General features: G+C 47.4%; 1 protein-coding gene and 1 non-coding gene across 2 annotated transcripts in view; both read left to right on the top strand.

Annotated features, from left to right (window-relative positions):
* The window catches only part of EZH2 (enhancer of zeste 2 polycomb repressive complex 2 subunit), a 480,973-nt gene that overhangs the window by 334,107 nt on the left and 121,852 nt on the right, over positions 1–25,014 (top strand). The window contains exons 7-9 of the mRNA XM_070944564.1: positions 15,846–15,948; positions 20,045–20,208; positions 23,423–23,514. Of these exons, the coding sequence (XP_070800665.1) occupies positions 15,846–15,948; positions 20,045–20,208; positions 23,423–23,514 (359 nt within the window). The remainder of the gene's footprint in view (positions 1–15,845; positions 15,949–20,044; positions 20,209–23,422; positions 23,515–25,014) is intronic.
* Positions 16,731–16,835, top strand: LOC139317773 (U6 spliceosomal RNA). The gene has a single exon (XR_011600475.1). It is a non-coding gene; the product is annotated as a U6 spliceosomal RNA (small nuclear RNA).

Genomic DNA, 25,014 nt, shown 5'->3' with positions numbered 1-25,014 from the left:
GCATCTCCTGATCTAGTCACCCCGTCACTTTTGATGGGAGGGGAGTTGCTTACTCCCTCTGAAAGGGCTCGCAATCTTGGTGTCCTCCTTGATTCATGGCTGTCCTTGGTGGATCATCTAACGGCCGTGACAAGGGGGGCTTTTGCACAGGTTCACCTAGTGCGCCAGTTGCGCCCTTTCCTAGACAGGGATGCCCTCTGCACAGTCACTCAAGCTCTCATCATCTCTCGGTTGGATTACTGCAACACCATCTACATGGGGCTGCCCTTGGGGTGCACCCAGAGGCTCCAGCTGGTCCAGAATGCAGCCGCACGGGTTGTTACAGGAGCTTCCCGTTACTCCCGTGGAACACCTCTCCTGCGCGAGCTGCACTGGCTGCCGGTGGCCTTCCGGATCCACTTCAAGGTGCTGGTACTTACCTATAAAGCCCTTCATGGCATGGGCCCGAGGTACTTGCAGGACCACCTCCTACCGGCCTCCCACCGCCCAGTGCGTTCTCATAGAGCTGCCCTCCTCCGGGTGCCATCAGCCAGACAATGTTGGCTGGCGACCCCCAGGATGAGGGCGTTCTCTGTGGCTGCACCGACCCTCTGGAATGGGTTACCCACTGATCTCCAGATGGCTCCCGATCTCCGCACTTTCCGCGCTGGCCTGAAGACATGGCTTTTTCAGCAAATTCCTTGACCAACTATGAGGCTGTTAACTTTGGGGATTTTAAATTTGGATTGGTTTTTAGTATTTTATTGTTGTGGTTTTTATTGTGTGAGCCGCCCCGAGTCCTACGGGAGAAGGGCGGCATATAAATTTTAATAATAAACAAACAAACAAATAAATAAATAAATAAATAAATAAATAAATAAATAAATAAATATCGGTTGTGCCAATGTCCACCTAAGCTGCCTGGTGCCTGGGCGCTGAGTTTTCTTGGCTTTCTTCCACCGATGTTGTGGGTTATTGAGCAGAGTACCCTTTGAGTATACGCATGAAAAGCGACTGGGAGTGGTTGTGAACAATCACAGTTAACATACAAACACACTGAGTTGTTGTATTCTTTTACTTTTTAGAAAAAAGTAAAGCAAAGTCCAAAAACAATCCAAGTCATACACAGATAAGACGAGAGTTAAAAGATCAATCCAGGGATATTTCAAGTACAAAGTCTTCTTACCAGTTATAGTCATACACAATAAAACAGTTCTTCTTGAGTTTCAAAACAGGAACAAGTTCAATATAAAACATTCAATAAATAGTAGAAAGCAACATGTAGCTATAATCAAACAGTGATCATGCAGAGAGATCAGGTAGAGAGTTACAGCAAATAAGCAGGTAAAATGGTGTAGTATCCACACAAGCCATGATCCTGATTTCCCTTAAGTACATTGGCTACAGAGCTTAGCCAGTCAGGATACAGGATGATGCAATACAGTCTTAAAGCAACATAATACCTTTCTGACTGCAAACATACATTGTTGGTTTATATATTGCCTGACCAACTAGTTAGACAAATAACCATTTCCTAACAGTCCCGTTCACGCTGAGTTGGCTCAACTGCTCTGGAAGACTGGCCAGCAACTGGCTGAGTGACGGCGGTGGGAAACCCCATTCTCCAGAACGCCTGCGGCTCGTCTGCTGTGGCAGTCCCCAGTTGAGGGTCGAGGCTTGTCTTGCTCCCACTCATGGTTCCAACAGCAGTTCCTGGATTGGGGTAACCCCAGCAGCTTCGCTCTACAGGGTTAGGTCCGGTCGTGGCTTCCGCTCCAGCATCAGCTCCTTGTGTCAGGCGCCCTGCTGGCATTCGGCGTCTGTGGCTTTTATGGCTTCCTCCATGGCTGGGGAAGCGAGTAGAGGGCCTCAACAGGGGTTGGTGAGCCATTGTCTGCTACTCCCCTCATGGCCTTCTTTTCTTCCTCCATCTTCCCTGAGTCTTTGCACCGCCCAGTGTCGGATCGATGCTTGGGGCTCAGGACCCCGGACAGCACCCCGAAATTTGGGGAAGCTGCTTTAGTTACAAAGGGGATTCAGGTTAATGTCCGGGTTCCAAGTAACACCCCCAACGAAATCAAACTCTGAGGTTTGAATTTCCTCAAAGCTAAATTTTATTAGAAATGTCATATTGGCACATCTGGGAAAACCCAAATCTGAGAGCTTCCAGGCTTTCCTCACCCAAAAGAAAGTTCAAGTCCTTGCCCCTTCACCCACATGTCCATCACAGGAACCAATCAGGTACCCTACGGAACAGAAGATACCTCCTCATTCTTCTCAGCACAGCTGCAGGACACAACGGCCTTGACTTTCTATAAAGAATGTTATTTTGACTACATATCATCTTCACTGCATACAATCCCCCCTCCCAGTTTCCCACAGTAGAATTTGTGGCAGGCCTGAAGACTCAAAGGTGAAAAGATGGCTTCCAGGTCTGACATCTCCCATATTGCCCAACCACCTTCTGTCTCAGTGAGCTTGAGTGAGGTGCAAGGCTGCATCTGACCTCGTTTGTTTCTCTGCAACAGGACGGCTCCCACGGCCACGTCACTGGCATCGGCCTTGATAACAAATGGTCACCCAGGGTCAGGGTGTTTCAGGACTGTCTCCCTGGCGAATAGGGCTTTTAGCGTCTCGTAGGCTTGTCGGCAGTCCATCGTCCACTGGAGTGGTTGTCCAGGTTGGGGTCTCGTTAAAGTGTGCTTCATTTGAAGTAGGTCAGTCAACAGCAACGCCACCCTGGCAAATGACGGGATGAATTGCCGATAGGAATTGGCGAAGCCGAGGAAGCTCTGCAATTGTCTGTGCATTTTTGGCGCCTGCCACTCCGACACGGCTTGGACCTTATGTGGATCCATTTCCACCCCAGTGTTGGATATGCGGTAGCCCAAATAGTTCAGACGAGTCCGGTGAAACTCACATTTGGAGAATTTCACATAAAACTTTGCCGCCAGCAGTTTCCTCAACACCTGCCATACCAACCAGGTGTGCTCCTCCATAGTGGCGGTACAGGTAAGGATGTTGTCAAGGTACACAAGGACCCCTCAGTATAGGTGTTCATGTAACACATTAATTAGCTGCATGAACACAGCTGCGGCCCCTTGTAGACAGAACGGCATCACCCAGAACTGGTACCTCCCCAACGGACAGTTGAATGCCATCTTCCACTCGTCCCCTGGTTTAATTTGGACCTGATAGTAAGCATCCTGCAGATCTAACTTGGTAAAGAAACGCCCCTTCGCCAAATGGGCAAGCATGTCTTTCATAAGGGGAAGGGGGTACATATTTTCCACACATTTGTTGTTAATGACTCGGAAATCAACACATAAGCGCAAGGTCCCGTCTTCTCTCTGAAAAGCACCCGAGCCGCAACTCGCGAACAGGCCATTTGGATGAACCCCCTAGCCAAGTTCTTGTCGATGTAATGTCATAGCTCCCCCATGCCCTTTGGCGTCATCGAATACATCTTTGGCTTGGGCAGTTTGGCTCCAGGTATCAGTTTGATTGCGCAATCAGTAGGGCAGTGTGGGGCTAGGGTCTTACACTCCTTCTCACTGGTGACCTCTGCCATGTCTGCATAGACCTGGGGGAAGGGGGAACGGGCCTCTGCTGGGGCCTCCCCAGGTCTCTTCCCAGCCAACTCTCTGCCCCTCTCTGAACCTGCTTGTGGGGGGGGGGAGGCCTGGGCCCAACTCCTATCCTCAACTTCCTATACCCACCTTCCCACCATATCATGGGGCCCCACTTATCCAGCCACACCAATCCCAGGATAACGGACTTGGTCATCATTGCCCACACGATGAACCTAATTACCTCCCAATGCTCTCCCATCTCCAACCATACTGGCTCCGTGATGTGGGTAGCTGGAGCCCCTCCCCCAGCAACGAGCCGTCAACCTGCTCAAACTTAACAGGCGTGGCCATCTCCCTCACCCGAATTCCTAACGCAGTAACCACACCTTGGCTGATAAGACACCGGGTACACCCTGAGTGTCAGGTTCCAAACAGAATGCAAAAGAAAGGACACAAACCTGGTCTGTTGCTTCCTTCTTTTATTAACTTCCTGGCACGTACTGACAATCTCTATTGAATCTTTTGTTAGGGCTACATGCCCGTGCTCCCTGCTAACTTTTATACAATAAACACCACCCCTCCCATCACCCAATCATGCGCGTCTTTCCTCCCACGTGTCCCAGCTCTCAGCATTAATCCAGCATAATAGTTACACCCCCAGCTGGCCTGCTTGCCAAAACCTCCTATCTAATCGTCTGGGTTCTCCCTCCTCCAGCCCCCACCCACTGCCTTTCAAGCCTCTTTCGGCCCTCTCTGCCGTCCTGGGTAATGTCATTGCCACGCCCCTCAGCTGTTTGGCAGCCATGTGGCATCCTGGCAGTTCGGCAAGTTTTCTCGGGCCGGTCGGATTCCGGTTGCTTCTGGGACAGGTGGGGTTTGGCGTGGCCACAGAGCTTACATCTCTCGATGTTGTGGCAACGTTTTGGCTGGGCTTGGTGGGATGGTGACTGTGCTGGACATTGGACACGCGACTCCCTCCAAATGGCAGCTCCGGTCTGGATGGCCTGCTGGAGCTGACACTGAGTCTATCAGAGCACCATATCTCCCACACTGTGCTGATTGGGGGCTCACTATGGTGATGGGAATGATGAATGGAGGGATGGGGTCGCTTATCATCAGGTCCTCCAGGCTGTCATCCTTGCTGTTGTAGGGCATCGCCTGGAACTTCCCCACCGCCGTCACTTCTCCCTCCTCTGAAGATGTCACCGAGGACTCTGCCTGGTGTGCTCCCTGGGACCGTTCAGGGGTCTGTCCGGGAGGTCTCACGGTCTTACCAGAGCTGCTGGCCGGTGTCTTCAGTAACTGCGACACAGACATCATGCACTCAGCTGCACAGTGTCCCAGTTGGTTACACCAGAAACTTAGTAGTAGTGGTCGAACAGGCTTCTCTGTGGGACCCGGGGCACTAGGGACAGTCTGAGCTCCACCATTGCCTTCTGGGGCCCAGGGGCCGCACCCCCCTTGAGACGGATCTCCCGTAACCCAGCATACAAGTCAATGACCTCCTGAAACCAATCTTGCAGCCAATGCAGGATACCCCGGTAAACACAGGCCTGGCGTAGATCGCGGTCCAAACCCTGAACTGATAGACCAGCAACCTCTCCGGCCAGGCCCTCAACTTACCAGCGACCTGGTGGAACTTCCGGACATATTCTACCATCGACCAGTCCGTCTGCTTCAGCAATAGGAGCTCTCCTTCCACCCGTTGTGCACGGGACCCATCCTCGAACCGGACTCTCAGTGCCTCCAAGAAAAGACCTACATTTGCCAACTCCCGGGTGTACTCACTGTGCAAGTCTGCTACCCACTCAGCAGCCCCACCTTCCAACACCGCCGTCACTGCCACGACCATTGCCCACTGCGAAGGGTAGAACAGGTTGTAATGATCCAAATGGCTAATGGCTTGGCTCAGAAACAAAGCCACACAGTCAGGGTTCCCATCAAATGAGGCCTGCAACAGTGGCAGACCCCATGCCACCTGCTGGGGCCAATAACCTGGTGGCCATATGGGGCTCTGCGGGACCTGATCTGCCTGGCGTGGGTCTGGAACTGCAGGAAATGATGCGCATTGGCCCGGCTGTTGGGATCCTGGATGCCGCCTCCGGCTCTGAGCACCACTGTCCCCCACTATGGTTGACCCCTCTATGGCCTGTTCCGGGTGTCCTACCAAATCGGCCAGTGAGAAACTCTGCTCCCATGGCCCTAGCTGCAAAGCATCATGGGAACAGCTGGAAGCCGGGTCCAGACGTAACTTCGGGCTAGCCAGATAATTTAATTTATTTCAATTTAATTTAAGACAGATAATTTAATTTAATTAATTAAATTTATATGCCGCCCCTCTCCGAAGACTCAGATAAAACTGGGTCTGTGGAGACAGAGTCAGCTGGGGTCCCGATCTCCAAGGCTGCCATGTTGCCGCCGACTCTGCTCCCATCTCCCATGGCTACCAGGAGGGAGCGTCCCAAAAACTGACCTCCCCGAACCACTGCTGCAACATATCCATAGTGCAACTACCCGGGGCGGTCGAGTAGCTCCACTCCCCCTCATCATCATCCATCACCTCTCCCGCCACTCAGTCAAAGGAGCCCTGGAACAAGGGGGGGTTGGCAATCATGGCCCAGAGGCCTCAGTCACTGATGGACTATGCCACCACTCCCCTGAGGGCCCCGTACCCTGGACAGCCTCTGGGATCTTTCGGTCCTCTGCCAGCTGCATCACTCTACGTGCCTCACACTCCTTCAGCCTCACAGCTGGCTGTGCACTGTCCTCCAAAGCCTCCGGCTTGGGCACCTCCTCCAAAGCAGGCTCCACCTTGCCCAACTCTGGCACTGTTCCTTCAGCCATTGCACTGGCTTCCTTCCTCCTATCTGGCAACCCCAAAAGAGGTTGTGAAAAAGAAGAGGGGAAAGAATAGAAGTAAAGAGTGCAGATTTTCTCTCAAAAGTCCAATACTGGACCTGGTTAGAACTAAAGCAAACACGCTCAGGAAACTGAGAAACTCAGCATACCAACTTTAATCCTAAAAGGCAGGCCGGAGCCTCGGTACACAATGAGTTGGAAACAAAGTCCTTTGTAAAGTCAGCTCTGGGACCTCTTGCCTCCCAGCGCACTGTATAGTCCAGGGACCACGCCCTCTGGCCGTCCAGACACACCAGTCAACCAACATCCGGTAGCCAGCGGTTTTGGCCTCGCACATTCGGCGGCAGCGGCACGTCCTCCCGACTGGAGGCATGTTTCGGGCCCCTTGCACATCCGGCAGCAGTGGCACTCCCTCCCGACCATAGGCCCATTCAGGAGAGCTATCAGCTGGTGAGAGGCTGTTTGGCGCAGTAACTGGATGTCCCGCAGCCACAGCCTCGCCCATCACTATGGTCATTCTCTCCACTTTGCGCTGCTCCGTTGCCTTCCCACCTCCCCCCCCCCCAGGTATGGCGAGCCCTGGATTGGGGCTTGACAGTCTTTTTATTAGAAACATATCAAATTGGCAAGGATTGGTGTAATTCCGGATCTGACCAAACCCCGGAATTACACCCAGTAAAAAGCAAAAGATTGAAACTTCCCCCCTGAGTCACATTCTCCAATCAGCTCACAGTTCATCTGTCCAGTGACTCCAAACTCCACCTTCAGCCATCTGCAGGCTCACTCTCTGTTCCCATGGGAAAGAACGTCACCTGGCTAAACATCTCCCCTTATCTCTACTCCCCCCTCCCTGCTGCCAGGATATGGCGAGCCTGAAACCACCTCTTACAGAAACCAAAATAAATGTAGGAAAGAATAAGAAATGACTACAATAGGTCTTCCGGCGGTGACGACATCGTGAGCGGGGTGAGGAAACGGCAGCTGCCGTCTCTGGAACCCAAATATTCTTTAATAGAAGCACTTTAAGAGCTTTTCCGATCCTGTAGAGATCGGGAAACAAGAGGGGAAGTCTTAAAGCCCCTGGACGCAGCGCTAGCGTCGGAGGGGAAACAAGACAAACTCCTCGAATCTATTGGAGAAGAAGTCCGCCCCTTGGGCAGACAGGAGCGATGGCGGCCGTCTAGAGCGAAGCCAACAGTGGAAAGTGGTTTCGAGTGGCAGAGCGGAGCGGAGAATCCCCAGAAGTGGCGAGACGAGGAGGAACGCAGAGGAGAAGGGGCGCGATCTGACGATTCAACCCGTGGCGGCGATTTACGAGAGGAGCGCATAAGCCAGGACAGAGCAGCAGCGAGAGGAAGTATAACCTTGTGGAGTGACTAAGCTGTATTGAAACGAGGGACTCTAAGACTCTGAAAAGCAGTCGAGTGATGGAGGAATAAGTACAAAAGAAGAAGACAAATAAATAAATAACAGAACTCTGAGAGTTAAGGCGAATTGAAAGAACGCTAAGTTGCCTATTGGTGCCATTGACGACTGCAGTGATAAGACTAAGACGGAAAGGGAGTAACATGGATTTGAACGGAAAGCAGGAGTAGCCATATTTAAGCCACTGAAGAGACTGGACTAAAAACGCTAAGTACGACCAAAAAAAAGGGGGGGGGGGTAATTTTTCTTTAGTCTCTATCTGCCAATAGTTTGGGCACATTGTATATATTGTATAGATTGTATAGATCAGTGGTCCCCAACCTTTTTATCGCCGTGGACCAATCAGCCTTTGATAATTTTACCGTGGCCCGCTGAGCGCGTGCAGGGGTGGGGGCTTTGGGCCACACGTGCGTACCTGCGCGGGGCTCTCTTCCCTGGAGCCTTTGCGCACGGCCCAGGAGCTTTTGCGCACGGCCCAGGAGCTTTTGCGCACGGCCCAGGAGCCTTTGCGCTGCAGCGTTCATGTCCCCCGGCCGCTGCGCGGCCCGGTGCCAGGTACTCCACGGCCTGGCACCGGTCCGCGGACCGGGGGTTGGGGACCACTGGTATAGATAGCAAGTAAACAGAAATTCTAAAGTGATAGAAGAAATACTCATTCCAATTTATAATCTGTATAATTTACAATTCACAATTCATTTATTTATTTATTTATTTACTTAATTTATAAGCTTTAAATATAGATTGTGTTTATTTATTATTTATTTATTTATTATTCAAACTTCTATACCGCCCTTCTCCTTTCGGACTCAGGGCGGTGAACAGCGAAAATAAAAACATTTATACATAACATTGCAATTAAAAATAGATTTAAAATAATTAATAAATTTGGCCCATAATTTAAAACTTGTCAATTTAAAATCAGTATCAAAATTTTAAAACCAACCCTAAAATCAAGACAGACCGGCTAACTGAAAAAAGTAAGTTTTTAGGGCCCGACGAAAAGTCCGGAGGTCGGAGATCACTCGTATCTCTGGGGGTAGATTATTCCAAAGGGTAGGTGCCACCACAGAGAAGGCTCTCCTCCTGGGGGTCGCCAGCCGGCATTGTCTGGCCGACGGCACCCTGAAGAGGCCCTTTCTGTGGGAGCGAACCGGCCGGTGGGAGGCTATTGGTGGCAAAAGGCGGTCCCGTAAGTACCCCGGCCCTAAGCCATGGAGCACTTTAAAGGTGATCACCAACACCTTGAAGCGCACCTGGAAGTCCACTGGAAGCCAATGCAGCTCGCGCAGGAGAGGAGTCACATGGGAGCGCCCCGTCGCTCCCATAATCCCCCGCGCGGCCGCATTCTGCACCAGTTGGAGCCTCCGGGTGTACCCCAAGGGGAGCCCCATGTAGAGAGCATTACAATAGTGTTGTGATTTTATAGAATCTGGAAAAAGAGGAAGGGGATTGAATGAAATATAACTAAGATTCTTTGATTGAAATTGCAAAATAGGTGATAATTGATTGAATATTAAATTAATTATTGATTTAGTAAAGCTGGCTGTTTAGCAAATAATCATTGTGGTATTAAAGTGTGATAGTTTATAAGAATAGAAGTAAACCTAGCTGAAGAATTTAAAGAAACAGAGGATAGAAAATTAACGTTTAAGAATTATATGTTAGCCTGGGAAAATTTCTCTCGAGCATTAAAGATGTCAACAATATCTACTATAACGAAAACTGGGGGAAAACCAGTGGTAAATACTACAACAGTGGCGGCATCACCACTACAACAAAAAACACTAGATAGTATCATAGGAAAAGAAAAGGAGAAAGAAAAAACGGAAATGACTTTAAATGCTATGCAAAGTATGTTTTTGATGATACAGGAAACGTTATTAAAAACACAAGAAAAGATGGCAGAGAACCAGGAAGAAATGAGATCACTCCACACAGAAAGTAAAAATGAAATTGGAGAAGTTAGGGGGGATATTAAAAATATGAATGATAGAATTGGAGACATACAACAATCAATAACTGAAAATGAACAACGAATTAGGAAAGCAGAAGCTAAAATAGATTCAGTAGAGACGAAAGTAGAGGCAATGGAACAGAAAACTTCTCAAATAAATAAAGAACTGTCCGACTCCCTAGCAATTCTCGAGATGGAAAAAGCTTCATATTTTCTGCGGTTCCAAAATATATCAGAAGAGAAAGATGAAGACCTTGATGGAAAAATGGCAGAGATAATAGCAGAAATAACAGAAAAAGATAAGCTGGATATAAAGGGACAAATAGATGAAACCTATTGTGTCCATACAAATTACATAAGAAGGCACCGTCTGGCAAGAGAAGTACATGTTAAATTTTCAAAAAGATCAACTAGGGATGAGGTATATATGAAATCCAGAGAAGGGACGTTGACATATAAAGGCAAAGAAATTATAGTCTTAAAACAAATACCCCGAAGAATTAGGAATCAGAGACAACAATACCAGTTCCTAACAAACCAGTTGAATAGACACAAAATAGCCTTTAGATGGCTAACACCGGAGGGGATCCTGGCTACCTTGGAAGATAAAAAATACAAAATAGATACACTAGAGAAAGCAAGAGAGTTTTATAATTCACACTTCAACCAGGAAGATGACCAAGAAAGTAAAGAAGAAATAGAAAACAGAAGCCAAGAAGAGGTTCAAATAGAGGCAATACAAGAGAAGGAAGTAAGGACAAGCCAAGAAAAAGAAAGAGAGGAGAGAGAAGGCGCAAGGACGAAAACGCGGATGGAAACAACATACAAAAAAACAGCTACATTAGACAATGGAAGAGGCCTTGAAACTTTTTTCTGTAAATATTAACGGCTTGAATGCACCAAAAAAAAAGATCCCAAATTTTTACAAAACTACGAAAAATAGGAGCGGAGGTATAATCTAAACATATAATATACAGATTATTAAAGCAGAAGTCTTAGAGAGCAGAAGAGAGGAGAGGGAAAAAATGTTAGGTGTTTTGTGCCAGCCATGGCAGTCTCTTCAAAGGCCACCAGATGGGGGCAAAGAGGCACCTTTGATCCCACTGGTGGGTCAAGGGGCCCCAGCCCCTGCAGCCCCATTGGGGAGAGTTAATGGCCCTCCGGCCCCCTCACACACCTTGTAAGGGAGGGGCCAGGGACTCCTATAAGAGCCCCTGCACAGGGGCTGCTCCCCCCTTTTTGCTTTTACCCCTTTTTGGTTTTCTCTTTTTCCCTGCTCTTGTTCTACTCTCCTATGGGACTGAGCCATGGGCTCAATCCAGGCATGGATGCCTCCATGCCTGGGAACTTATTTCACTCCACTTTTACTTCTAAATAAAGACTTAATTTGATTGCATCCTTGCGTGCTTACCTTTTCTTGGAAGCGCCCTCAACGAACCATTGTTCTTCGTGAGATCCCTCACAAAGTGGTAGCTGAGGATGGTTTGAGGCAACGCTTCCAAGCCAGCAGAAGCAAGATGCCAGGAGGTTCCAGCAAGAACCCCCAAGAGATGGATGGCAGGACTTCCCCGTACATGACCAGGAGTCTCCAAGCAAGGTTGGCAGCCCTGCATCCAGTCCCTGATGCGAGCTTCGATCCAGAGGAGGGTACAGATGATCTCTATGCCCCCAGAGGACCCAGCGGAACGGAAGGGACCCCTTCGCACGTTTCCTTGCAGCTGCAAGCCACAGAGGAAGGCATGGAAGGCCAGCAGTCCGCCCAGGACTGCCAGGACACTAGGGATGCGGCCAGGGACCAGGCCACCCACAGCGTGGACCAGCTCACTGGTGAGGAATGCAGAGAGCTGCTATGAACGCTCCTAGCAACCCGAGGGACGCCAGGAGCCAAGCCACATGGGACACCAGCGCAGGGGGCCTCTGGACACCGGGTAAGTCCTTCCCCAGCGCCCAGGAGGCTCCCCAACATGGCACCGGCCACCCTGGGGGCCCCCGGGGCCCCGGAACTTTTGGCGGGAAAATTCCCGCCAAATCACAACCTGCAGCTTCCGGGGCCAACCGGAAGCAACATGGCGGCCCCCAGGCCACCTACTCCAGCCAGGCTTGGTAGGCCTCAGCTAGGCCACGAGGCCCAGCAACCAATGGCAGCCAGCTGAAGCAGCATGCAAACTGCTCGCCCCCCCCCTCACAGGCAAGCCTCGAAGTCTGCCCAGCTGCTCCTACTGCAGCAGGCATCAGGGCTGCAATCCAAGTCCTGGTGGCAGCCCTGGAGGCCACAATGACCGTGGCCTCAACCTCGGGGGCAGCCATCCTTCCTCAACACCCCCAGGAGACCAGTGAGGGGGGGCATCCAGTCTGGAGCCCCCCAGCCAGGACCCAGGCCTCCAGCGAGCCCCAGAAGAACCCCTGGGGGCTCCAGCCTTCCCAACACCCCCACCGAGGCAACGGAGGACTCACCTGGATGACTTCAGGGGGCCTCCAGCTGAGCCTCCCACTTCCCAAGATGGCTGCCTCCTCCAGAGTCTTCAAGACCAGCGGTGGGCCGCTCCAGGTGATCCTCAGCATTTTCGGGCTTTTCCGGCCCCATCCTGCAGCTTTCGCCCCCTGGTAAGTGTTCCAGTACCAGGGGGGCTTCCAGAAGACTCTTCAGAGCTCCACAGGCCTGGGCCCAGGCCTGGCCCTGAAGCAGAAAGGGAGAGGTCCGCTCCCGTCGGCTCCTGGGCTGGAATGAGCTCTGGGCATGCTCAGCAGTTCGCACATGCTCAGTTCACTCCACCTGAAAAATAAAAGAATAATCAGAGAAAAATACCTACACTGGCCAGCAGAGGGATCCCTCTCCCATTTACTTCAATGGAACCAAAGCAAAGATGCCTTGGACAGCAAGTGGGATCAGCATTTTTTGCCCCAGCTGTGTCTGTTCTCCCAAATAACTTTCAGAAGCTACATCTGGGAGGGGAAAATTATAATATGTGGAACAAAGAGATGCGGGAGAGTACACCAGGGCCACAACTCATCGCATCAACAGAAGGCACCAGAGTTCAGAGCAGGTTAATGCTCTACCCAAGTGTTTCATCTGTGGCTCTGAGGAGCATCTGAAGAAGGACTGCCCCCATTACCAGCAAGGACCTAAGCGTGGTTCCAATCAAGGAAGGGGCAGGGGGCAGAGAAGGGGGCCTGGCGGGGGCAAAGGTGGTGCTAAGGGCAATTTTGTATATACTAGTTACCTCACCCCCGCCACAAAGGCTGATGGCCCTACTGGCCTCTGGTTACTGGACTCTGGGCCTTCATCTCACATTGCTAACTTGAGGCAAGGCTTTAAGAGGTTAAGGAGAATTAACTCCTCCGTTAAGGTTGCAAATGGTAACAATGCTTTGGTTGTTGGGGAGGGCACTGTCTCTGTACCAGGGCTGGGCAATGTCGAAGGTGTATTACATGCTCCCTCTATAGCCAATAACCTGTTAAGCATAACCAAGCTATGTGATGATGGCAGGGTGGAGGTATTGTTTCGCAAAGGGGGAGGTCATGTCTCTCGAGACAAAAGGGTCATTGGGAATGTTACCATTATAAATGGTTTGCCATATTTCTCCCCCGAGTACCCAGCCACAGGAGACAGCTCACAGGGTGCCACCCCAGGAGGGGCCTGCGCGCAGAGAGAGAGAAAGGCTCCACAGCCAGCTCCCAGGCTGTCAAAGATGCACAAGACTGAGGCAGTTGCACCCACGCCGCCTCAACCGGCACCACGGCCTTCCAAGGCCAATGCGGGCAAGAAACCTGAGCCTCAGTAAGCACCTAAGGCAGGTAAGCCCAAAGAAGGGCCTAAGGTGCCAGCACCGCCCAAGGCAACCAGAGCCAAGGGGGTGTCAGTGGGAAAGCCGCTCCATACTAAATGTGCCCACCTCTTACATCGGAGGTTAGGCCATGCAAGCTTCCCAGTGGTTAAAAAGATGGGGGAATTCGCTGAGGGGATTCATCTCCAGGATTGTGAGGTGTTTCTGGACTGTGCCATCTGTAAGAGGGCAAAGAGGAAGGCTGCCCCAATACCTAAGGTGTCACTGCGTAAAACTCAATATCCATACCAATTAATACATGTTGATTTGGTTGGGCCATTTACACTGTCCCTAGGAAAGAGGCAGTATTTCCTCACTGCCGTTGATGATTTCTCGAGGTACGGCCATGTGTATACCCTCATGGAAAAGTCTGAAGCCTTTGATGCCATAAAGTCACTGTACAACTACGTGGAAACTCAGTACAAGACCAAGATCGCACAGCTACAGAGCGACCGGGGGGGGGGGTGAGTTCATGTCCCGAAAGTTCCAGGACTGGATAAGGCACAAGGGCATACACCATTTTCGTACAGCACCTTTTTCTCCTGCGCAGAACGGTGTGTCAGAAAAACGTAACGGCATTCTGCAGACCATGGTGCGCAGCCTGATTGCGGATGCTGGGGTTGCGGAATCGTACTGGGTGGAGGCGGTACACTACACCAACTACACCCTGAACTGCACCTGGAGCAGCGTTGTGAACCAGACCCCATATTTTCTGGTCCACGGTAGGAAGCCAAATTTGGGACACTTGCGTGTGTTTGGCTCCTACGCTTGGGTGCACATCCCCAAGCAGCTGCGGAAGAAGGGGAGATCCGTCTCCCAGAGACTGAGGTTCTTGGGCTATGCCCCTGGCTCCAAGGCCTACCGATTCCTGGGAGAAGGGGGCAGGACTGTGACTTCCCAATCTGCCTCCTTCGAAGAGGACTCCAATTGGACCCAGATCCACTCAAATGATCTGGGCCCATACATCAACCGGCCCAGCAAAGCTGCACCAACCATGACACCGCCCGAGACAACCACAGACCCTGCCACCGACAAGAGCGAGGAACAGGACGAAGAGGTCAGCCTACCTGGTCCAGATGAGGAGGATGAGCTGTCCAGTCCTGAGGGGGAAGACACGCCATCTTCACCTGACTCTTCGCCTCCAGCGACGCTTCAGAGGCCCATGATGCCCAACGCCTGGGACCGAGGGCCTCCACATCCCGGTCATGAACAGCCAGTCGGCGAGGAACCCGCAGAGGAAAAGGGTGGTGAGTGGCAGGAGGTCAGAAGGCCAAAGCGGTCCAACAAGGGGGTCCCACCTAAGAGAATTGACATTGGGCACGTCGCATCCGTCAACAGCGTCGTGGTCACCCCAAAGACTTTCTCTGCAATCCAGGAGCTGCCCATTAAAGAACAGGAGAGGTGGCAGGACACCTGCTCACCCTCTCAGACATATTCACCGTCACCTGTCATTGGCTGGCAAGAAGGGGAATTGTTAGGTGTTTTGTGCCAGCCATGGCAGTCTCTTCAAAGGCCACCAGATGGGGGCAAAGAGGCACCTTTGATCCCACTGGTGGGTCAAGGGGCCCCAGTCCCTGCAGCCCCATTGGGGAGAGTTAATGGCCCTCCGGCCCCCTCACACACCTTGTAAGGGAGGGGCCAGGGACTCCTATAAGAGCCCCTGCACAGGGGCTGCTCCCCCCTTTTTGCTTTTACCCCTTTTTGTTTTTCTCTTTTTCCCTGCTCTTGTTCTACTCTCCTATGGGACTGAGCCATGGGCTCAATCCAGGCATGGATGCCTCCATGCCTGGGAACTTATTTTACTCCACTTTTACTTCTAAATAAAGACTTAATTTGATTGCATCCTTGCGTGCTTACCTTTTCTTGGAAGCGCCCTCAATGAACCATCGTTCTTCGTGAGATCCCTCACAAAAAAGGTAATAAGAAACTATTAAGTTAAGATTTAAGGGAATAAGTATAACTGTATTACTTGAAAGACCATTACGAAACAAACGCTTCAAATGATTGATTACATATAATTGTTTATTGTATAATGTATTTTTATGTTTTTGTCATATGTGTTTTATATGTTTTATATCTGTTTTAATAAAGTTTATAAATTTTTTTAAAAAAAGAAATGACTACAATAAAATATGGCTACACATATGTCAGCTTCGGGGTCAACAATAATTTCTTTTTGGACACCTAGCTAAAGAGCTGCATCTTTACATATTTCTCTTTGTTTCTATACAGAAAAAGAGTGCCATCCACCTCAGATGTTTCCTTCTGATAAGGTATTTGAAGCCATTTCTTCAATGTTTCCTGATAAGGGTACAGCAGAAGAATTGAAAGAAAAGTAAGATGTTTTTTCTTAAGTTATATAAAATAGTATCTCCATTTCTGGAGAAGTGATGTAGTAGATGTGACAGTCATAGCAAATTGTAGGATGTGGAGAAGCTTAACAAAAGTGTTTAACTGCGATGGTTAAATATGTAAACTTTAGATTGGTGTTCCAGGTTGTCTGAGCCTATTGATGTTGATCAGATGTTTGAAGAGCATACTATTTGACTTTGTGAAAGTGGTTACTTTTTTGATATGTTGTTTGAGATTTTGTCTCTTTATAAAATCAAGAGCCAGTTCAGTGTGCAAGTAGTCCTTAGCCTATGACCGCAATTGGGACTGGAAAATTTGTTATTAAGCAGTGTGGTCATTAAGTGAGGCATCATATGACCGCAACTTGCGACCTTCCCTGCTGGATTCCCCATTGACTTTGCTTGTCAGAAGCTGACTGGGAAGGTCGCAGACCATATCACCTGACTGTAGGGTGCTGCAACGATTGTAAGTGTGAGCTGGTTGCCAAGCATCTCGATCACAATAACATGACTGGGGAGACTGCAACAGTTGTAAATGCAAGGACTGGTCACAAGGCACTGTTTTCAGTGCTGTTGTAAATTGAATGGTCGCTAAATGAGTGGTCATAAGTCAAGGACTACTTGTAATGATAATATTAAGACTTCGGATCTATTCTTAGCTATTGAAACTCACTCAGCGACTTAAGAGTGAGGCATTCTCTCTTTTTTTAAAAAAAAAAATATATTTTTTTTCCAAACATAAACATAAAATATATCTTTTAAGAACGAAGTCTTCGGCAGCACATATACTAAAATTGGAACGATACAGAGAAGATTAGCATGGCCCCTGCGCAAGGATGACACGCAAATTCGTGAAGCGTTCCATATTTTTATTTGTTGTGTGTGTGTGTCTGTTTTGGTTGCAATTCGGCGCTGGGATACCAGGATGAGCAAACAGAATAATAAAAACCGGATCTCCCAAAATATAAAAAAAAAAAAAAAAAAAAAAAAAGAACGAAGTCTTGATCCGGTCATAAATAGGTACAATCGCTTACATTTTTTAACAAACTCCATTCAAAATTTCCTCATTGCATCTTTTATAATTACAAATCAAAACAAAAAAATTTAACATAAATTCTAACATCTTAATTTAAGCCATACTATTATATCACCACAAATCTTAATTCACAAATAAACTCCACTCATTTTTATATCCAAATATAAATCAAAGTTCATTCTAACTCTTTCCTAAATTTTCTCCATTACTTCTTTTAACATCAATATCAAAACATAAATTTAAGAAATATTATAACCTCTTGATCTAAGTATTTACCTTACTATTTTATCACCACAAATCTTAATTTCCAATATATACATCTCTATTTTTATTTCAATTTATAAATCAAAATTCTATCTGTATTTCTTAATGTCTGGACCCATTTCATCCAATCTTTAGATCTTAAACTTTGTCAATTTACACTTAATTTTCTTGAGCTTATCATCTATTACACATTTCATTTTACACAGAATAATCTCAAAATCGTTTCACTTCATTTTAATTGTCTTCCAACATATTCTTTTTCACCCCATATTAATTTAACTATTTTCCAGTATATTCTCCTCTATATCTCCAGCTATTGTTTGGCTGATTTCCAGCATTTTTTTTTTATTTTGGCTGATTTCCAGCATATTTTCCTCCCTACCTCCAACTATTGTTTGGCTAATTTCCAGCATATTTTATTTTGGCTGATTTCCAGCATATTCTCCTCCATACCTCCAACTATTATTTGGCTGATTTCCAGCATATTCTCCTCCATACCTCCAACTATTGTTTGGCTGATTTCCAGCATATTCTCCTCCACATCTCCACCTCTTGTTTGGCTGATACCCAGCATATCTTGTTTTGAGTGTTTTCTTTTCAGTATATTTATCTATTATTTAATTATTTCCAAGTATACTCTTCCAGGGTGTTTCCCAACCTATTTCTTAATGTTGATCATTTCCAACATATATTAAATTCAATCACAATTTGTTACTTAAGTCTGTGTTTCTTATTTTATCATCCAATAGTTCATTAATCATTCACATTTAATCATATTTACCATTCTCAACTTTGTTTACCGTTTAAAATTAAAACATGTTACATCAAACATATTCTCCACTTGTTCTCCCATAGTCTAATAAATTTTACAATTTAAAATTACAACATATTGCATCAGACATATTCTCCACTTATTCTCCCATAGTCTAATAAATTTTCTTAAGTTTGTCTCATATTAATATATACTCTTATGCTTTTGTAAAAATATCATTTTAACCACCTTAACATCAAATTTCTATTTTAGTTACCTTCTTTTATTTTCCATCTTTATTTCTCCATAGACACCTCCTGCTTATATTTAAAACTCATTTAAACATTTAAACATTACATTTTAAGTTTATCTATTTTATTTCTTCATTTCCCTATCTGTCCATAAGTATTCCACTTCAAAATCAGTATATCCATGTTTGAAACTCTATATATCATTTTAATTCTATTGTAAAGTCTGTTCCATGTAAAATCCATCAGTTTCCTTATTTTGTCCCTGCGCCACTTCTTTTGTCCCTGAGCCAGTTAGTTTCAATTTTATTAGTTCCATTATATTTCTTCTTTCTTTATAAAACCACCCATAGGCAGAATAGGAATCTCCAAAATCCAAAAATCCATAGTTATTTTCTATGTAATCCAGGGTAAATAGCCAGTCAAAATAGTTCTTTTTCAAGCAGAAGGCAATTTACACTTTCGCTTAGTCACAGCAATCTCCATTTTGTAGCAATTATGTAACCATCTGTTTGCCTTGCTTCATCTAACTTTTAAAGGTGTTAAGTCCTTATTTGTCGCTTTTCTCTTTTTCCAAAGATCGAATCTGTTCCAATTTGAAGGAAAACTCAGTTTTCTGATTTGTTAATAGCCAATTCGTCCAAAACAATCAGTACTAAAGTAAATTCCTTAATGGGTCGTTATCGCCTATTGTTACTTTACAAAATCTTCAAGCCCCGCAAATCTACAGCCGCTGTTTAAGGCTGGGGGTCTTATTAGTAAAAGTCCATAGTCTAACGTTGTTTCTCGCCTGGGTTGGTGTCACTCACCCGGCTTCAAAGCACATCGTTCTTTCTTTCTTCTTTCCTCCTGCACAATTCTTTCCTGATTTGTCCCAGCTTCGTGGCAGCCACCATGGCTGCCTCCCCCCGCCGACGACTCAGAGGGTTCCCTCCGGTCTCCGAGGAACTTGCCTGTTCCTCTCGGCTGTCCGAGGCGCCCCTCTCCTTGCCCTGTCCCTACAAGACAGGTTCGGTCCAAAGACGCATCAGCGGCGGCTCGTCAGTCAGGGTTTTCACAGGGCTCATCAGAGCCCACGATTTCCCTGACTGCATCGCTGAGACGCCAAACCGGAAGTCCCCAAGAGTGAGGCATTCTCTTTTAACCTAATGTACCTCATAGGATTGCTGTTGGAATAAAATTGAGATTCCCATGGAACTCCCTTGAATTTTTGGAGGAAAGGTGGGCTATAAACCCAAGAAATACATAATAAATGCTGTCTTATTTCATTGTGAAAGAGCCTTCAAGAAGAATTTACAGTTTAAGCTTGAACCCAAGCCTGCTTTTAATTTAAAAGCAAACCCTTACTTTTAATTTTTTTAAAAAATTTTTTAATGTTTTTAAAGCTTAAAGACATTAGGTAGTGAAATTAAAACCAAGAGAAAGCAATCTTGAAATTAAATATACTTGTTTTAGGAAAAAATACAACAAATGACAAAGTTTAAATCAATTTACAATTCCATTGTCACTATCCTGTTATCAGCAGGAAAAGCTCATAGCCAATGCTGACATATTATCAAGGTAATATCATCTTACTTTTTTGTATAACATCACAAATTCAGTACATTTTGGTAATGTCCTAAAAAACACCTGTTGGTTTTATCTAGAATAGAATGTTGAAAATGTGGCTTCTTGGTAATGTTAGTGTGCATTAAGAGATGGTATGCACTCTATTTCCTAAAGTACCATAAGATTCTTTTTTTAATCACATAACATAGAAGTAATGTTTACTTTTTCTCTAGATACAAGGAACTTACTGAACAACAGCTTCCAGGAGCTCTTCCTCTTGAGTGCACACCAAACATAGATGGGCTGAATGCCAAATCTGTTCAGAGGGAGCAGAGTCTACATTCCTTTCATACTCTCTTTTGTAGACGGTGTTTCAAATATGATTGCTTCTTACATCGTAAGTGCAAAAACAGTTTGAAATATCTTTATTAGCAGAAAAAAGTTAAAATATTCCATTCTGGCTGGTTTACACCTGTTATATGCATGACCACTAGAGTCCAAATATGGATTTTTGTTTTTCACTTTCATGCTCTTTCTTCTTTGATCTGTGTGGCCAATTTATTTGTTGGTGACCACTTGATTGGTGTTCAGTTTCATTTTTCAATTACCTCATTTTTGCTACTATGTATGAAACACGTGTATGAGAATTTAGATTTCACTGAAATCAATTTTCATCCTTTGTTTTTCAGGTAAGACATTTTGGTATGTGGTTGCAGCCTGACTCCATATGTAATATAATGACTTACCTGGAAAGTTATATGACCGGGATGGCGAACCTATGGCACGCGTGCTGGAAGTGTCACGCAGAGCCGTTGCTCGTTGCTCTTCCGGGTTCCGGCGCACCGGCCAGCTGGTTTTCATGTGCACGGGCACGCTGGAAACCAGAACAGCAGCCACCCATTGCGCATGCACGATCCAGGAAGATGATTTTCCTGTTTTCAGCACGCGCATGCGCGTCGGCCACTTGGTCTTATGGTTTCTGGTGCACATGCGCGCTCCAAGACCAGCAATGGCACGCTTGCCAAAATACGTGGAGTGGTGATCCCAGCAGTCGCTTCTTAGGGGAGCAGAGCTGTTGGGTGGGCCTGTTCTGCCCCAGCTACGGATCCCAAAGAACACAGCAAACACAAACTCTGAACAAAACTTAGTTTACTCAAATAAAGCAGTTTTAGCAAATGCCGGCTGTTAATAAGCATTCTTAACAGCCTGCCAGAATTCCACAGATAAGATAGTCAGAGTCTTACTGGAGTTGGCAGAAAGCCCAGAAGCAAGGTTGCAGAGAAATCCCAACGCAATGATTAGCGAACTAAAGTTGTTTCCTGCAGCTTGTTGCAATCTGCGTTCTTCCTTAAATAGGCTAAGGGAGTGGCCAATTAGCCCCAAGCCTTACTCTTGAGGAGACCTCCTCCTGAGGAGCCACTCCTGCCTTTTGGCAGCTCTGCGTGCCCGTGCATTGAGAAGAGGCTCCTCCTCTTCATCCTCTTCACTTAAAGGAACCTCTGGAGGTTCTGAAGGCCCTGACTGAATCCCTGCCTCTGGCACCACATCTTCTTCAGCCTCCTTGCTGTCCGACTCGAGCGCCGGCTGCACAGGCTGCTGGCGCAGCACCACACCAGCCTCCTCGTCGTCAGGATCAGCAACAATCCGCGCAGGCCGCTGGTGGGCCACAACAGGGCCAGGGCTTCCCTCCTTCCCTGCCCGAATGGGCTTCTTGCATGGCCGCAGGTGGTCTGGAGCACCTGGCCGGCTCAGGCGCCCCAGAAGAGCCGGACAGCCCCCGCGCAGGCCCTCGCCACTTCTGTGAAGGAAGCGCGACCACTTCCCTGCCGGCATGCGGTCTCCAGCGTTCCTCCTGTACAGCCCTGCCGCCCCAGAAGAGCAGCAGCAGTGGTAGCTGCAGGGTGAAAGGCCAAAGCGACCAGCCGGCTCGGGCGCACAGGGCAGCATTTGTTGGCTGGGCAGCTGGCTGCCCCACCCACTGCTCCTTCCAGGAGTGGCCGACCTGCTCGGGCACACGGGGCAGCAGGGTGGGGAGGGAGGGAAGCCCCAGCCTGCCTGTCCTCGCCATTGCTGCCCCCTTGCCCCCGGTGGTGGCTGTTGTGCTGCTGTTTCCAGCCGGGATGCTGGAGCAGCCAGGAGAAGAAGCCGCCGGCGGGGATGCGAGCTGCCCCAGGGTTGCACCAACCTTTGCCGGTGCGAACAGCCTGCCGCCGCTGCCTCTTTGCAGAGGCAGCGACAGCTCCTCTTCCTGCCAGCCTCTCACTCCGGGCAGCGTCCAGCATGGCTGGAATGGCTTTGCAAGCCATTCACGCTGGCAAAGGTTGGTGCAAGAGGCTTTCCAGGCCGAAAACGGGGCGTGGGAGGGCACATGTGCGGGAGTCTCGCATGCACGGTGTGGGACGTGGGAGGGGCATGCGCACATTGCATTATGGGTGCCGGCACACGCGCACGCGCTATCGCACACAACGACAAAAAGGTTAGCCATCACTGTTATATGAAGTGGATTTTTTTCAATGTGCTAGTTAATTTATACACTTCGATTTAAGAAAGCTTTATTTATTTATTATTATGAGCCATGATGGCACAGTGGTTAGAATGCAGTATTGCAGGCTAATTCTGCTGACTGCCAGGAGTTCGATCCTGACAGGCTGAAGGTTGACTCAGCCTTTCATCCTTCCGTGGTCGGTACAATGAGGTCCCAGATTGTTGGAGGCAATATGCTGACTCTGTAAACCACTTAGGGCTGTAAAGCACTATGAAGCAGTATATAAGTCTAAGTGCTATTGCTATTGCTATTTTTTGTGTGCTTCTTGTGAGTAAAAAAGCCAGCAAAATAGTGCATAATGAGAAGTCAAAGACCATATACCTGAAGGATGCCAGGTTGAGGAAGTTTAAACAAAAACAAAGCTAACTCAGAGGAACTAGCAAATTGTGTAGTTGATTAGCTGTGTCCTGTTCATCACAGTTGCCAGTGTGTGTTTAGCAACTTGGAATTGAAGTAAAAAGAAAGACAGAATTGAGTGTCGTCTACATGACACTGTATTTCAACTTACAAGATTTCTTAATGAGCATAGAAGTTGAAAGAATAGTTCTCCAGCAGTATATTCTTTTCAAATTTGTCTTCCAGAATGGATCAAAATAATCTGAAAACTTTGCCACTATTCCAGAAAGGCAGTCTAGAAAGATAATAGTGTTGATGTTCAAATCTTAATATCACCTCCAAACTAGTTTAGCTGATTTCTCAGTTAATAATCATGAAGCATAGCTTCTGTTCACAAAAAGACAGATATCCAATGCTGTCCTGTTATAAAGTATATGTGGAATTTTTGTGCAAAGATTACGTCAGTGTCATACAACTATTAAACAGAATTGTTGTACAATGAAATACAATAAAGTAATACTGGAGGAATTTGTTCCTGAAATATGCAGTCATCCCACTGTATTATTTCAATATTGCTAACTAGCTCCATCATGAGTATTGATGATTTATTACATTAAGATAGTTTCACGCTCCTTAGAAGAAAATTAAGTGAAGGCTTATTATTATACTTCAAAGATGCTCTTAGATAAACTTGCCAGTTTTATTTTGCTTCTTTTAAAATTCTCTGTAGCATTCCATGCAACTCCTAACACTTACAAACGGAAAAATACAGAAACTACAATAGATAATAAGCCTTGTGGGCCACACTGCTATCAACATCTGGTAAGATTATTTTCTTTCTTTGGCTTCATTTTTTAAACTCTTTGAACTGAAAGAAAAATAGATATATTCATAAAATTGCTGTTCCACGAAATATTAAGTGAGAGTAGTGGTTTGCTGAATGCCAAAATGATATGTAACACTATAATATCTACACTTTTACTCAGAGCTGCACAACTTGAAGCCAAAGGACTACATGCAGTCTCCAAAAGCCTTGAGTGTGAGCTCAGAGTGCTTCCCAAAATTGTCAGTGTTGTAATTTCTAAACTGAGAAGGAGAATTTTGTAAACTATACAGGAAATCGTATTAACTATACTTATTTATTTATTTTATTTTATTAAATTTGTATACCGCCCTTCTCCTACTGGACTCAGGGCGGTGCACAGCCAAAATAAAAACATCCCAATACAAAATTTAAAATTTGTTAAAAGAATTACACAACTTTGACCTAAATTTAAAATCCTGACTAAAACCCATAGACAATTAAAAATCTAACATCTCAAAAAGGGAGGGGGGGGATACGCCAGCCCTGCTTGGTGAAAAAGAAAGGTTTTTAGGGCACGGCGAAAAGCCCGGAGATCTGGTATCATACGTATCTCCGGGGGCAGGTCGTTCCAGAGGGCAGGTGCTGCCACAGAGAAGGCCCTCCCCCTGGGGGTCGCCAGCCGACACTGCCTGGCTGACGGCACCCTGAGGAGTCCCTCTCTGTGGGAGCGTACTGGCCGGTGGGAGGCTATCGGCGGCAGAAGGCGGTTCTGCAAATACCCAGGTCCAATGCCATGGAGCGCTTTAAAGGTGGTAACCAATACCTTGAAGCGCACCTGGAAGACCACCGGAAGCCAATGCAGCTCACACAGGAGAGGCATCACATGGGAGCGCCCCCTCACTCCCATAATCCCTCGCACGGCCGCATTCTGCACCAGTTGGAGCCTCCAGGTGCTCCTCAAGGGGAGCCCCATGTAGAGAGCATTGCAGTAGTCCAGGCGGGAAGTGACGAGTGCCTGAGTGACTGTGCGTAAGGAGTCCCGATCCAGAAAGGGACGCAACTGGCGAATCAGGCGAACCTGATGAAAAGCCCCCCTGGCCACGGCCATCACATGCTCTTCTAAAGACAGCCGTGCATCCAGGAGGACGCCCAAGTTGCGAGCCCTCTCCGTGGGGGCCAATGACTCGCCCCCAATAGCCAGCAATGGCACCAGCTGGCTATATCGGGACGCCGGAAGCCACAGCCACTCGGTCTTGGAAGGGTTGAGTCGAAGCCTGTTACTCCCCATCCAGATCCGCACGGCCTCCAGGCACCGGGACATCACTTCAAGGGCATCGTTGGGATGGCCTGGGGTGGAGATGTACAGCTGAGTATTGTCAGCGTACTGATGGAACTCCACCCCAAAGCCACGGATGATCTTGCCCAGCTGCTTCACATAAATGTTGAACAGAAGGGGCGAGAGGACCGACCCTTGCGGCACCCCACAAACAAGGTGCCTCAGGGTCGACCTTAATGTA

This window comes from Pituophis catenifer, unplaced genomic scaffold, assembly GCF_029215685.1.
Source record: "Pituophis catenifer annectens isolate HBS135680 unplaced genomic scaffold, rPitCat1.0.hap2 SCAF_5, whole genome shotgun sequence".
NCBI lineage: Eukaryota > Metazoa > Chordata > Lepidosauria > Squamata > Colubridae > Pituophis > Pituophis catenifer.
The sequence above is the reverse complement of the archived record's forward strand: the minus strand, read 5'-3'. Positions and strand labels throughout refer to the sequence as shown.